The sequence below is a fragment of the Cotesia glomerata genome, linkage group LG1 (genome assembly GCF_020080835.1).
Source record: "Cotesia glomerata isolate CgM1 linkage group LG1, MPM_Cglom_v2.3, whole genome shotgun sequence".
Taxonomy (NCBI): Eukaryota; Metazoa; Arthropoda; class Insecta; order Hymenoptera; family Braconidae; genus Cotesia; species Cotesia glomerata.
Window position 1 is genome coordinate 26,868,644 of NC_058158.1, and position 15,533 is coordinate 26,884,176.

Genomic DNA, 15,533 nt, shown 5'->3' on the forward strand with positions numbered 1-15,533 from the left:
TCGGTATTAATGACCATGAATGTATCTTTCATGCAATTCCGATAATAAAACGGTAACATTCACTAAATTATTGTATTATTTATTTACGTTTTACTTCTGTTTACTTGCGATATTATTTCGTCAAAAGATAATATAGATTATAAAAGTACATAAATATTATTACAATAAATGTAAACGTTTTGCAAATATCGTAATAAACGAACAAATCTGCTTTAAGCATACTATAACGTAGATTAATACAATATAATATTAAATAAAAGCTCATCAAGCTGTTGATTTTGTCGTAAAGCAGGTTATCCTCTACCTCTGACTTTACTCTCAATACAATTTTTTCTGTATAGAAATTCATCTTTTTCTCTACTCGTAAAAATACGTAAAGTTAAGTTATTTTTTTTAGTCTTAGTATGGCGATATTGTTTACACGAAAACCCTACCCTAGAAAATTTTTTGTTGTAACTTAAGTATATAACGGAGATACTCCGCTGAGTTTTTGGTATCGACGTATCACGTTTACTTGTATATGTCGACTAGGCTTCACCGAAATGTTTGTCAATAAAATCTTTGTTTTACGTAATTTATTATCAGGAGTATTATAGATCGAGATAATCTGTCAGCTTACATACGTATATAGATATATATATATATTATAAACGGATCACTGAGTGAATTTCAAAATTGGTTCTTTTTAGTCTCATTTTTCAGGATCAAATTTTTATCTGATTTTAACTTTTTAAGGTCCGTAAAATTAGTCGGATTTTTTCAAATTATTTCCGAATCGTTTTAAACAACTTAAAAGTAACAGCTTAATTTCGAAGAAAATGTAAATCGAATCAGTCAGGTCAATTTAGAGTTATTTACAAAAATACGTCGTTCATAAGTGTCTTTTAGTAATCTTAAAATTCTTTGATCAATTCTAAAATTTCATAAAAATATACTGATTTGTTTGTTAAAATTATGTCGATTTATTATTTATTTATTTATTATAAGGTAAAAGACCCCATTAGTAGCACCTTTAACCCCTATTAGTGGCACTTTTTCTTTCAATGAAAAAATGTTCTACTTGAAATAAAAATTAAAAATTTTTTCGATTTAAAGGTCTTAAAGATTAGAAACAATATTTCATTATTGAAATTAATGATTTCATTAACTGAATAAGTACCAAAATCAAAGAAAGTGTCACTAATTGGGTCCCTGCCACTAATGGGGTCTTTTACCCTATTTTAAACGCCAAACGGCTTTGTACACGTTGATATTACAAAAGTTATGAGAGGAGTTAAATATTAACAGTATTAATAAAAAATTATTACTATGAGTTAAAATTTAATCAATTTTATAAAAATTAGTTTAAATGCGGCAAATGAAATTTTGAGCCTAAGAAGCTTCAAAACATCGATAGAAAATCATTTTTTGTGCTAAAAATTATTTGATTTCATTTGTTACATAAATTTCTTGAGTAATTTTAATTTTTATTTTATATTTGATCCATTTATTACGTTAAAATATCATAAATGTCTTATGGGTTTAAAAACATGTGTTTCTATTATTGGTAACACTAGAATATTGATTTATTCTGTTGAATTATTACTTTATATCGACAACTTTAGAATATAGTCTTCATAAAGTATCACTTTTATCAATAAATTTCAAAGCAGAACATAATGTCATCCATTTATATTTTGTGATTTTTTTTTTTTTTTTAATTGAATAATCTTATTTTATCCATATTTATTTATTTATTTATTTTTTCTTAAAATATATACACTGCTCAGCTATTATTTAACGTTACAAAAAATATTTTTTTTTTATTTTTTTTTAAAACAATACTTATTAACCAAATAAATTGAAATACTTCTTTTAAAACTCAACTGACCGTTATGAAACTAGGTTCAGTAATTCAATGAACTTCTCTTAATCTGGAAATTGCAATTTTTCATACTGTTACTCTTAATAATCAACAGCAAGAAACATTTTAATAGAAAAAGTTTATTTAATGTAAATTACCTGTCACGGTGAAATTAAAATTTTTATTAATTTTTTTTGTCCAAGTATTTTTATTGATTCAACTGGTATAAAACTTAATTAAAAGTTATTTATTTTGATTTTGGTAACCAGAGATCTAATAGAACAAATTTGAATTAAGCATCACTTTTAATTATAATGTCATATTTTCTTAAAACAAAAAACAAGCGAAAATCCAAAGTAGGTTATTTAACAATTACAAATATTTATCAGCTTAGAAATCAATGTAGGGATTTTGACAATTGATAAAATCTATAAATCCATCTTTTACAAACATAAGTTAAACATTAAGCTAATTGTTTAATATAAACTTGATGAGTAGAAAATTATTCATCAATTATGTTATAAAAACAGGTTGGAAAAGTACAGTAATTTAAATCATTTGTTGCATAACATTTTTTGACCTTAATGATCTTGATATTAATGTCAAATCATGTCTTTCAACTAAATAATGGTATAAACTCTTAAATTACAACACACATATTCTATCTATAAAAAAATTATATTTCTCTCGTTTTTAATCATATTTTCATATCTGAAGATATTTAGTTACGTTTGATTAAATTAAAATAATGATTTTTATTAATCGCAAAAATTGTGAATAAAATTTAATAAATGAAACAAAATTTAAATATTAATAAAATTTTCGCTTATATATTTTAAACTATTTATATCTATTAATAAATTATTCTATTTATCGATTTACGCAGAATTTCAAATTTCATATATCACTTTTATTTAATGTTTTATGTGAATATTTAATATTGTTTTCCATAAAATGATAATATTAATACAATGTGACAAAAAGTATAGTAATTTTGTTTTACGCTTAGTTAGTCATACTTATGTTGAGCGATTAAAAAATGATTATACCTTAAGATTGATGAATGCATTCGCACCCATAAGTGAATCTACTACACCATAGTAGAATAAAACAACCGTCATTTTATACAGATTCTTTCAATTAGAATATCACGTTATACTTCATGTTTCTTAATTAATTAATACTTGACTAATTAAATTTCTAATTCAAATAGTATTTACACTAAAACGGTAATTTTTCATTTTAATCTAATTATCTATGGACAAGAAAATTTGACCTTGTTTAAAATTCGAAATTCACAGATAATTTAATTATTAAAATAAAATAGGTCGATATTACGTTAATTATAATTTTTATGGAATGAATAATCTTTTCTATCAATTGAAGTTACTAGTTGCTCATGACTTATCACTTATCATGTTTGTCAAATAAACTATTATAATCAATAATTAAAATTCGGTGCTATTTCATTATATGTTCCTTATTTTTTAGTAGATTTCATAAAAATTTAACTATTGTATTTGTTCTTATGACGCAACTTTTAAAAAATTTTGTTACATTCCGACGTAACTCAACAAGCTGAGTTAGAAAATACATATGGTTCAAAAGTTTATGTATGTATTTATAAATATACGATATGACGTGGCTTGGTAGCACGATAGCGTTTACAATTCTTAAGGGATTTTAATGTTACTCAACATACTTATTCTATGGACGATTACGAAAGTCGAGTTCAAATTTGAGCTGAATCGGACAATTAGTTTAGAAATTACAGCATTTTTAAATTATGAAAATTCCATATTTTTACTACTTTTCCTTCAAATAACTTTTAAACGCGTCGAGATATTTGAATTCTGTAAAATGCATCTGAAAGCTGAGAAAATAAGCTCCAATTTACATGTTTACATTACATGCAATTCTAGACCAAAAAATATCTATTCTGGGTCCATTTCAATGAAATTTTACTCTTGCAGTTGTTTTATTTGGCTTGATGGTTGTAATTTAATATTAAATAGAAACATTTCCAATAAGTTGATATTAGAATTCTACTTCCAGAATTCACACTATTGTTGTACCAAAACCAGCAAATGTTTATTTTAAACAAAATTAGTTCTAAATAGTTTTAAATTAATTATTGATTTTTTTTTTCTAATGCATGAATTATGTTATATATTATTATTAATATTATTTTATAAAAAATAAATTTTCTTCATTTGAGAAATCTACTTCCATTTCGGCTGCCAAATGGCTTTTTTAAACTCAATTAGTTAAATGTTATACATTTAAGCTGATATCATAAAAGTAGGGAATAATCGGTTTTTTTTTTTAATTTTATTATTGTAAATCAATATTTTTTAAAGAATCTTGTGTATTTGTTAATGAATTTTATCGATTTATGTGCTGACAGTCGGGGACGTTATTGACTTAAGACTTATTCTTTTCATTTAGCAATTTTTTCATATTGTTAATGCCATTAAATGATAAAGAAATAAATGAATTTTGTTTTGCATCGATTTGATAAGAAAATCAGCCTGCAAAAATTGATTGTTGTAAAACTTGTTAGTATTACTCGTTTATTAATTTTTTAATGTTCATTAAGTCAACACTCTGATTTTTTAAATTTTATATTAATTTAAAAAAAATTCAAATAATTTTACTATCTTCAAAATTTACAAACCATACAACATTAAACAAATATAACAAACTTTTTAACTTCCCGCTAAGAAAATCGAAGATTTTCAAAAATCGGGAAGTTATTGTTTTCACCCCGTTTTGCAAAAATCGAGTTTTCATCAGATCTCGACGTTTGAAGGTCACAGGAAGCTTCCCTGACTATCCCCGCGAGGTTGTCACGGTGTCTGTATGTATGTATGTGTGTGTATGTGTGTGTATGTGTGTGTATGTGTGTGTGTGTGTGTGTGTGTGTGTGTGTGTGTGTGTGTGTGTGTGTGTGTGTGTGTGTGTGTGTGAAAGTATGTGAACCGCTTATAACTTGTGAACGGCTTGACCGATTTCATCGCGGTTGGTGCCATTCGAAAGGGCTTGACCAAACTTAGATTTTGAAAACTATTTGGACCCCCCCCCCCTTAGTTTGAAAACTAATTCAGATTAATAGATTTTGAGAAATCTTAAAAAAACTGAAAAAAAAATTTTTTTCAAATGTGGTTTTTTTTGGAATAACTTTTAAACGGCTTAAAGGTTTAATTCCAAAAACTAATCAGCTCTTAACCTCAAAAAACCACGTCGATCGCCACCAGTCCGGTCAAAATCGGTTGATTCGTTCGAGAGATATCGTGAACGAAAGAAAACCGAAAAAAGTGTTTTTTCGGAATAACTCCAAAATTCCTAACGCGATCAATTCAAAATTTAAGATTCACTGTGAGGCTTGAAAAACTGCGTCGAATGCTTCTAACCGCGTAAAAATCGGTTTATTCATTCAAAAGTTATTGCGGTTTAAAAATTCAAGAAATAGTGCCTTATCAAATCTCTATCAGACTTGAGCTCGAAGAGCTTTAAAGCATAGGAAAGCAATCTCTTTGAGCTCGGAGAGCTCAAAATAACCCATAAATTGTATTTTTGAGCTCGAAGAGCTCAAAAACGTCATTGGTGCAATTTTAAGCGCCTAAGTATGGAATTAGCGGGAAGTTGCAGGGATGGCCTTCAGGGTCAACCGTTTTCCTAATTTTTTTTTCTAATTTAGTTTGCAGAAAACTAAAATAGAAATGAATAAAAATTATATTCTTTATTCTACATTATAACTTGTACTGTTAGGTATAAAGAACACAGATAAAGAAAATAACGATTACAATCAATTCTATCGATCATAAAAACAGTCTGTGAAATAGTCTAAATATTTCAGTAACGTTCAAAAATAATATTTGAGGTATTATATTGTAGGTTAAAGAGTAACTGTTTAAGTACTTAAAACTTTTAAGTACTGTATCAACACTAAAAATTTATCTTAGTCTATTAATTCTCATATACCTGAGTATATAAATGCATAAACGTCATGTAAGTGCAGATCTTGATAACGTCAAATTTTAATTATCACTTTAGCCTTTCAAGGGTTTATTTATTAAAATTATAGAATTTTCAATCTCATCACCCTATCATATTTCGTTCGTCAACATGCGTGCAGTGTTGCCAGACATATGATTTTACCTGATGACATAACTTGTCTATTTGTATTATAATCTGCTGACAAATTCAGACTTTCACTCAAAAAATTTAAAATCTTCAGCACCTTGAAAAAATGATATTTTTTGTTTTGTTAATCATTAAAAAAATAACATAAGGAAGTTTTTAAATCAATAGACTTATATTGTGAAATAAAACTCATATCAAATAATTGTTTGTATTTTTACGAGCAGATAAAGTCTACTACTCTTGATGATTTGCACAATAAGTATTTTTAATTAATTTTTTTAGCTTACCGACAATTGTAACATAAGTTAAGAAAAATTTTAATAATTTAATTATACAAGTATATATACATTTTTTTTTTCTTCAATGTCATTTGCTTTGACAGTTCAGTTATCATAATACCTAAAAATTTGATAAATTAATTAACAATTATTTTTGTGCAAGTATTCAAAACGAGGTGACTTAATCTGCGACTGAAAACATCAAAAATTTTTCATGTAAATTTAGTTTCTCCTTTTTCATTTTTTCTATGCCGAGAGCTTTTGAAACATAATAATAATACAACCATCATTATTATGTCAAATTAAAACGAATGAATAATTTATTGTGATATACTTAAGGGGGTCCTCTGGTCTGACGCCCTGATTTTTGAGCATTTTTTTTGGGATTTTTTTGTAAAGACCTATGAAGAGATAGAACTTTGAACTTTTTACCATTTATTTATACATATTTCAAGAGTATACGGTTAAATTTTTAGCTAAAAACATTCAGTAGAATTAAAGTTATAGTGATCTGAAGACACCTGCCTCGAAAAAAATTGACGCCCTTTCCTCCATGATATTAGCTGATCGGCTAATCTGAAACAAAAAAACCCGGCAGGGTTTTATTTTGTTTACTTAAATACAGAAAGTGAACTACGATCAAAAAGAAATTTTGAAAATTTCTATTTTTTTTGTATCAAAATGTTTAAAAAAAAAAAAAAAAAAAAAAAAAAAAAAAAAAAAAAAAAAAAAATTCGGACTTTTTTGTTCCGAAGTCTGTCAAAAATCCAATTTTCAAAATTTTTTTTTGATCGTAGTTCACTCTCCGTATTTAAGTATACAGAATAAAACCCCGTCGGGTTTTTTTGTTTCAGATTAGCCAATCAGCTGATATGGAGGAAGTGAGCGTCAATTTTTTTCGAGGCGGGTGTCTTCAGACTACTATAACTTTAACTCTACTGAATGTCTTTAGCTAAAAATTTAACTGTATACTCTTGAAATATGCATAAATAAATGGTAAAAAGTTCCAAGTTCTATCTCTTCATCGGTCTTTACAAAAAAATCTCAAATAAAATGCTCAAAAATCAGGGCGTCAGACCAGAGAACCCCCTTAACTATGGTGTGTGGATCAAATAAATAAAAAAAAAAAACTTTGATTGTATGAGTTGTTTAATAACTTATTGTTTAATAATTATTTAAAGTCTAGAGAAATTTTAATGAAAAAGCTTTTTACAAAATCTTAAACTTACATAGATTTTTTGATTATGTTTTTTTGATCACTATAACGGGCTTACAATGATGATGATAATAATAATAATCATAATAATAACAACAACAATAATAGTAACAGCAATGATAAAAATCATAGTATATACGGAATGTTGCCTTGAAGGGGTGCGTTCACCTTAAGAGAACATAATCCGCACTTGTAAACGGGTTCGTTAGAACTTTGAAGAGGTTCTTGAGTATAGTCAAGTGTCGCTCTGGGTGACAAGTAATTGTCACAGTCTAATACATATATATTTATCATGTATCTATTCATTAACTACCTTTTTTTTTCTATCTTTCATAATACATAAAATAATTATTAATTTTAATTCTATCGTAAATCACAAACACACTTAATTACATTAAGCTCAATATGTAACATTATACAAGGAAAATTTTAATTAGAATGGGTACTGTAAGTGGTCATTAAATGTAATGATGATGCTCATAATTGGATCATGATTGATACATTCAGCTCTATTGATTTTTAATTTTATTCCTTGCTGCTCACTGTATTCTTTGGGGTGTGTCTATCTTGCAATCACAACAACCGGAAATATCTATCCTATTTTTTTTCATAACATTTTTATTTATTTATTGATTTATTAATGAATAACTATAGTAGTTTATTATTATTTCTATTTTTTAAGTATAAATAAAATTAATTGCTCTTTACTTATATTTTTCCAAACTTTTCTCAATTGCTAGAAATAAAATTATTAATATCGAGAGTCAAAAATAAATCAATAAACAAGACACCGAGTGTCCTTTTTCGAATCAACTTACTCAATATCCGGTTCACTAACAAACTAAGTAAATAAACTAAACAAATAAAATCAAAAAACTGAAATGAGTTACTTTCTTCTATCCAGTCTTATTTTCTTCTCAGTATTAGTTTTTTTTTTTTTTTTACTGATGACGCATTTACGTTGTCTGGACGACGCGAAGGACTAACTAAACAAAAGCTAGCTATTCCGATCATCGAATGGATGGATTGAAGAAAAAAAATATTTATTTTTTTACATCATACTTTTCTTTGTCTATCTACTTGTGATTGAACACGCGTCTCAATAGCCAACAAAATCTCTTCCGGTGTAATATTAATACAATAGTTTAATGGTTAAATTGTCCATTTTTTTTTTCTCTAATTATTTTGTTTATTCAATGTTTTCTTCACTTCCTCTGTAATAATCAGTAAATAACAAAGATACGATCATAACTATAATTTTAAGATATCACAAAATCGAAAGTGTTTTTTAATTTATATATTAAAATCTTAATTTAGAAAATTGTTTGAATAAAAACATTAAATGCTTGACTTTAACATTTTATATAAATCGGGAAAGAATAAACTAAAAATAAACACTTGGTTATTGATTTGTTTACTTATTATGTTATTGATCGTCATCATAATCATCAACAATAATATTCTAACGTTATTTTTTATTTACATTAATTATTAAACTTCATTTAATTTTTTCCTCAGTATTGCCATTTAATTTAACTCGTTCCGGTCTTACAAACGATCGAGACTCGCGAGTCGCGCGAGGACAGTGGCCGTGACCCAAGCGTGGGGCTCTTAGAGAAGGGGTCGGTGGCCCCGTATGCCAGGAGTGTTTAGAGTTGAGACAAGAACAGCCGTCAAAAAAGAGCGGGAAAATGTAGTAGAGAGAGAAAGAGAAGGGTAAGTGTTATTCGGCGATGTTCGGTAATCTGTAGTAGGGGTATCGGATAAATTCGGATATATTTTTTATATATATATATATATATATATATATATATATATATATATATATATATATATACATGATAGTTTCTCGTTGTGAAGCCAACTTTATTGCTACCCATGCGTATATGGTTCATAGTACACTCACACATATTATGAGTTAACATAATACAACACGTATATTATATATGAAATCATATTATTCTATCTTCTTCTATATTTATATTCACTCTCTGCTTATAGATATATGTATACACATATACTCATAACAACTGCTACTATCGATAGATACTATGCTAACCTGTCACGGCAAAGAGTAGCTCCTATCCTCAGTATGTATCCGGTATTACGCGGTCGATAAGTGTGCCTGCTGCTATAATATAAACTCTGAGGCGTTTTATCTATTAAGCACACGTAAAAATCATCGTCAATTTACCGCACGGACGAATCTAAGATTCATAGAATTGTTTAATTATCCACATTAAACGTTATTATTTACACCTTTAGCAACCACTAATCACCGGAACTATTTTTAGTTATTTCTGTATTGATTTACCATGAAAAAAAAAACTGATTATTCGATGCTTCTAGAGTTTAACTAGTTTAATTTTTTATTTAGAGAATTAACCACTAATTTATCCAATTATTTATTAACAGATTAATTATTTTTTCATTTCAAAATAGATTAGTATTTTTTATCTATTACTAGAATTTATAATTGACTTTTTCCAAGTATAAAAGCCATTTAAAAAAAATTGATCTTTTTATTGACAGTATTTTTTATTTATTAATTTTGAAATATTTTCACCGAATTGTAAAAGTTAATTAAATCAAAAGACTGATTGTAACTAGATCGATGTACTTGTCATTTCGACGAGGCAGAGTTTTTAATTAAGAATTTACTTTATTTATTTTCACTGAGAATTCAGTATTTAGTTCATTTTAATTTAATAAATACATGTTATTTTACATCCCTCCATCTGAAATTATATTTAATTTATTTTTATTTACGTAGTTTTTCTAAAATATTAACATAAAAAAATGAATTTACTGTAACTTATTCAAAAATACTTCAAATTATAATTTGAACGTGAAATTTACTTTATCTTTAGCTATAAAAAATCAGAAAACTTTTTTGTAAATTTATTTTTTCAATATTCTATATTTTCGCGCATTTAAAACTATTGTCATTAGCAAAACTCCAAATTTGGATTAATAAATTCGACTTGTAAGTTTCAAATGTAGAAATTTGAGTGTATTTTAAATATATTCCTTACGAAACAATTTTCTTTGATTAATTATGTACTTTGTTCTTGATTAACAAATTTTTCTTCTTTTAAATTAATTTTTGTTTATCCCCAATCAATTTGTCGTAAGTCGAGAATATGAATTTTTTGTGTGTAACAAAATTTTTTTCAATTTTCCATTAGTATAATTGTAATACGATTGTAATATTTTGATTCTATTGAATTTTTTTTTTAATTAAATACTATATACCAAAATTGGCTTTTAATTTTACTTAGCATGTCAACTAATGATAAACTTCAAAAATATTTTTAACGTCGCTGCAATATTTCTAAATGAATAAAAATTTCGAATAAAAAGTGAGCGACTTAAAAAATTAATCCGCTTACGTTTCACTATTAATAATAGTGTCCTATATATAGAGTTGATAGATAAAAAATAAAAATGGAAAAAAATCATAATTTTTTTCAATATTTCAAAAAAATATTTATGACCTTATTTTATTAAGGTAAAAACCCCAATAGATGATCATGTACCAGTATATGATCACTCCATGTATTTGTATACCTATATTTATGAATATAAATATACAAATACATGGAGTGATCATATACTGGTACGTGATCATCTATTGGGGCTTTTACCTTAATTGTAATTTGTTGGAATCTACTAGAGATCTAAGCTTTTCTTCTTTCTTTTTTATTATTATATTTTCAGTCCAAATTCTAGCTCGTGAAACACCCACTTTTCTATCCTGATTTAATATCACGTAAATTCTTAGAATTTATATTTTTTTTCAACCCCCAGGTTTCACATCTATAAACCCTCCCCTTTAAAAGAAAAACATGGGTATCAGGGATGTATCTAATTGGCCTGAATATGTCTCTGGTATTGTTTCAATTATTTATTTACCATCTTAATCCAATAAAAAGTGATGTAGAGTGTAACGAATAATAGCATCAAAGAACGCTAGTTTTTTATTCGACGATTACATATTTATTTATCGTGTGTAACATTGTTAATAATTTAAATAATCGCAAGTTTATTATTAAAATAAGCACTGAAGCACGCGCAGACGTAGATTGAAAGTTCGTTGAACTAGTGAGGGAAATAACGGTAGAGGGGTAGTGGGTGGAGGGTTGAAAGTTCGAGGTCTCTCCACGACAAGATTCCCGCGACCTCAATGCACCGCTTAAAAACGTGAGAATTGTATAAATTCTATTGAACTAGCCGATTGATTGATTAATTAATAAATTTATTAGACATTATATCGATCAAGGGTTATTGATCTTTATCGTTTTTATTGATCCTAAACAGGCTAAATTATAATATTATAATTAAATTAATAAGATGATAATATTTATCACAATATTTCCTTAATTTTCTGTTGTGATTATTGCCTATATTGCAACTTGCATTTTTATAAAAAAAAAAAAAAAAAAAGTATGTATATAAAATTTAATAGATAGAGTTAATATGTTGAATATTGCCCTGTAAATTACTCTACATTGTACTTGAGCACGCGCGTTTTTAATAGAACGACACAAAAAGTCTTAAGATTAGCAAGTCTAAAAGACTTTAGCGTTGAAAGAACTAAAAAAATGCGACCGAAGCAATTATCCACAAAAGTAAACCGCAACGTTATCGTTTAATCTTTGAAAAGTGTTTTAAAATATTGACCTTTTGTATTATTAAAATTTTTTTATTGAAAGGTATTATTTTTTTTTGATGAAAATATTTAAAAATAATTGGCAATCTGGTGGCTTGAAAGTTTTTGTTTATTTTATTTACTTTAATGCATGATAGAATATAAATTTAAACAATGAGATTTGATATTATATGTAACATTTTTATTTTAATAACAGATCGCACCCTCGGCAAAAAAACTCTGGGGCGTTGACGAAGGTGGCTCCAAGGATGAAGGGGGTGTCAAAGGTGGTGGGATACTTCATCTGGGTGATCATCATCAAATGTGGCGAGATTCAACTTGGAGCACGCCAGGTATTTAAATTATTTATCTGCTCATTATTTTTCTTAATTAAGCACAGTTCATAATATTTTTTCTTAATTACTAAAGTTTTAATGCCTAAGAATCTTATTACTTCGTTGAGAATTCACGGAAATTATTTTTTTATAAATCAATCTGTAATTAATTAACAGTGGATAATATTAAAGATTCGTCAGTACTGACATTTATTTACTTTTTTATGATATAAGTATGATGTGATGGGTGCAACGCGACTGTTGCTATGGCGACAGACACCCGGCGTTGGTTGTCTGGTGGGGGCAACGTCCCAATGTCCAGGATCGTACCTATTCATCAACCCTTAATGATACAAGCCTTTAAATTATCTTCTTTAATCAGTGTCTAATCACATGAGCCACTGTAATTTTTCAAAAAGATTTTCATTTCAACGAAATAATAAGATACTTGAGTAAAAATATTCAATTTGTAAATGATAACTTTTCTTTTATATTCTATTGAATTTCATATATAAATAATTTGGCGGTTTGCTGTTGATTGTTTGTTTATTAATAATCTATGTTATTATTTTATAGATCATGCAGTATCACAGCCAATTTCGATGGCAACCGGAAGGCGAGTTAGTGTGGGAACTGGTTATCATCATCAAACATCAGAAGTTGGAGCTGTACTTAGCCCGAGAAGCAGGTAAACTATCAATTATAATAGATTGCATATTAATTGAAAATATTTTAAATTAAATAACTGATAATGAATTTATAACTATATTGCAGTGAAACGGGTGGTCTTGGTGTCAAAATGGTTGAATATGTTCTTGGATCTAGTCCAACTACACCAAAGGATTTGGAATCCCGAATGAGTGCACTCAGATTGGTAATTACTATTTACTACTCAACAATTTATCTCTAACAATACCGAGTGTTTTATACTTATAATACTAATATCTTATTATAATTTTTCAGAATGCAGATAATGACAAAAAAGATAAAGATAAAGGATCAGCTAGTCCTTTTGATGGCTCTAAAGATGATAATGTTCCACAAGGAAACGGGCTTGTTTCACAAAACGGTCTTGATGATGACAAAGGGTTTAAGTAAGTTGACAGTTCTTATTCTTTTCTTAGTAAGATTAATTTTCAAATTATCGAAGAATTTTTTTCAATTTTTAATTTAAAATGCATTTGAAATTATTGAACTATGAACAATTAATAAATATTCTAAAACTGTATTATAGATACTAGGGTGTGCCAAAATGTAACTTCCGTGGAGAACCTTTTAAAATTGAAATTTTGAGTTCCATTTTTAACAGCAGCTGTGTTTAGGCATTTCCTGAGATACTTCGGAGTGAGACGATTCATTTGATTATTTATAGGATTTTTAACAGGAGATTTAATTGGGCACTTCCGGCCAAATTTTGAATTTTCACCGGATATGTCCAAACTAAGCTTCTGTTAAAAAATTCTATGAAAATCAAATACATCGTCTCACACCAAAATATCTCAGAAAATGTCCAAACGCAGCCCATGTTAAAAGCGGAACTCGAAATTCCAATTTTAAAAGGTTCTCCACGGGAGTTGCATTTTGGCACACCCTAATAGATACACATATGCAAGATAGATGTAGATGAAATTAATTGATTCTAGGACCATCTTTTTAGATATTAAAATATTTGTATCTAAAAGTAAATGTTTAATTTCTCATGACAAGTAGTTTCTTTGCATTATCTTTACGGTTATATCTTAGTATTAAGTTTAATCTTTTATTAAATATTTACCTGTACTGACATTGTAAATAGTTAAAATGTTACTTTGACTTACTGGTTTGTTTGCGCGGCTATTAAAGCATTAAGTTTTAAATACAATTTATACTTTTCAAGTTGCAATAATTTTAAATAATCTATTTTACTTGTAAATACAATAAAATGGTAAAACAAACATTTATAAAACTTTTGAAAAGTTTATTGTACAGTTTTCTACCTTTACTACAACCAGAACACTAGATGTCGTCTCAAGTTAAAATAAGAGTTCAAGTTATAAGTATTTTACCATTTATAAAAATAATATTTCAAATGCAGATTAAAATAAAATCTTACAAGTAATAAATGAATAAAAAAAAAAAAATTAATAATTATTAATTTATAATTTTTTAGTCGAACTCCTGGAAGTAGACAACCATCACCAGGTGAAGAAGAATTTCAAAAGAATGCTGCAGCAACACTAGCAGTGAGTGCAGGTGGTGGTGTTGTTTTATTGAAACCAGGTGTTGATGTTGTTGGTAGCGAAGAACACTTTATGGCAGCATTTGCACCCGCACCACCACATCATCTTCAACATCATCAAGCACCGCCAACTCATCATCTCCAACATCCTCATTCACACGCAGCCCAGCTTTTTGGTGCACAAGGGCCTTTACCTCCTCAAGGACCGCCTCCAAATCAACAGCAACAACAACAAGGTCCTCCACAGCCACAAGATACAACAACACACTTTGACGTCCAGGTAATTTTTTATTTATATTTTTATCAATCATGGAAAAAATCACATTAATATTTTAAAATTTTCGTGACTGCTTATTTTATTGTTATTTTATTATTTCACATACATTTTTTGTTATTATTTTTTTTAATCTTTCATTCAATAGATCATCTGTTTAGAATCTTGTTAAACATGTCGGATGCTTTTAAACATACAGACAGCGTTGTGGTAGCTTTAACGTCTTCGCGTTGGCAGATATACATAAATCATTCACTGACAGCTTGCCACCTACTTTCAATACTCGACGCAAAATAGAACTGAGCTAAAAGCTCAAATTTGTAGCCGGAATACTCCATTCGTTATGTCATTTCGGGTGTAATTAAGGAGAGACAACCTTTTCTACATCCAATTAAAATGAATGAAATTTACAAAATAATTACATAAGTAGATTAATTTTATATTTTCCACTAATTAGCTTTAATAAATTTTAAAAAGTTAATTAAACCCGAGAATTTAATTCAAGTTTTTATGAAAAAAGTCTGTTAATGGAGTTGTTATTTATTTAAAAAGAGATGACATTAAAAAAGATG

At 27.5% G+C, this 15,533-nt stretch overlaps 1 protein-coding gene across 5 annotated transcripts in view; it reads left to right on the forward strand.

Moving 5' to 3' along the window:
* LOC123275259 (pumilio homolog 2-like) overlaps positions 1-15,533 on the forward strand; it is a 59,636-nt gene that overhangs the window by 7,463 nt on the left and 36,640 nt on the right. For all 5 annotated transcript variants that reach the window (XM_044743252.1, XM_044743251.1, XM_044743255.1 and 2 more), the window contains exons 6-10: positions 12,352-12,487; positions 13,046-13,157; positions 13,244-13,343; positions 13,433-13,563; positions 14,619-14,967. In XM_044743252.1, coding sequence (XP_044599187.1) covers positions 12,352-12,487; positions 13,046-13,157; positions 13,244-13,343; positions 13,433-13,563; positions 14,619-14,967 — 828 coding nt within the window. The remainder of the gene's footprint in view (positions 1-12,351; positions 12,488-13,045; positions 13,158-13,243; positions 13,344-13,432; positions 13,564-14,618; positions 14,968-15,533) is intronic.